Consider the following 1,087-nt stretch of genomic DNA (forward strand, 5'->3'; position numbering starts at 1 on the left):
GAAGTTGCTGGTCTTCTTGTTGCAACACCAACAACAGTTGCTTTTTCTTCAGTAATATGAGCAAGAAGATCCTTAATAGCACCTGGAACATCTGCAATTTCAACAGTAAATTCAACTTTTCTTCCTGCCTTAACAAGACCTCTTTCAATAACTTTATTGATAACATTAACATCAAGATTTCCTCCTGAAACAATACACACAACATTTGTATCTTCAGTAAGTCCTTTAATCTTTCCAGATAATAATGCAGCTACTGGAGTAGCTCCAGATCCTTCACTTACTATTTTACATCTTTCTAACATCAATAACATAGCTTGTGCAATACTCTCTTCATCAACAGTAACAATTTCATCAACATATTTCAATAAAACTGGTGCTGTCTTATCACCAGGTGCTTTGACAGCAATACCATCAGCCATAGTTTTTGCTGTCTTAACACAACAAATCTTATGTTCTGCTTTAGAAACTGCCATTGATGGACATTCAGCTGCTTGAACTCCAATAATTCTAATTTCTGGTTTAATTTGTTTAGCAGCAAAAGCAACTCCAGACATAAGTCCTCCTCCTCCAATAGCTCCAATGATAACATCACATTTTTCTAATTGTTCAAGAATCTCAAGAGCAATTGTTCCTTGACCAGCCATAACCCATGGATCATTGAATGGATGGACAAATGTTTTACCTTCTTCTTTACATAATTGCATAGCATAAGCTAATGATTCATCAAATACTTTACCATGAAGAACAACTTCTGCACCATAACCTCTAGTTGCAGTAACTTTAGCTGTAGAAGCAAATTCTGGCATAACAATAGTAGCTTTACAACCTGCACTAGTTGATGCAAATGCAACACCTTGAGCATGGTTTCCAGCAGATGCAGCAACTACACCTCTTTTCTTTTCTTCTTCAGTTAATGTAGCAATTTTATTAACAGCACCTCTAACTTTGAATGATCCAGTCTTTTGTAAATTCTCTAATTTTAAATAAGTTTTACATCCAACTTTCTTAGAGATAGTATTTGAATATTCTAAGGCAGTATAATAAGCATATCCTTTTATTCTTTTAGATGCAGCATATACATCACTAA

The 1,087-nt window shown here is 34.7% G+C and overlaps 1 protein-coding gene across 1 annotated transcript; it reads right to left on the reverse strand.

Annotated features, from left to right (window-relative positions):
* Positions 1-26: 26 nt before the first annotated feature.
* Positions 27-806, reverse strand: EHI_056920 (threonine dehydratase catabolic, putative; the record flags this gene model as incomplete). Its single annotated transcript, XM_001914591.1, has 1 exon — positions 27-806. A coding segment is annotated over one exon (780 nt), but the record flags the coding sequence as incomplete, so codon positions are not given.
* Positions 807-1,087: the final 281 nt, after the last annotated feature.

Source organism: Entamoeba histolytica, genomic scaffold (genome assembly GCF_000208925.1).
Source record: "Entamoeba histolytica HM-1:IMSS scf_1104750517119 genomic scaffold, whole genome shotgun sequence".
NCBI lineage: Eukaryota > Evosea > Mastigamoebida > Endamoebidae > Entamoeba > Entamoeba histolytica.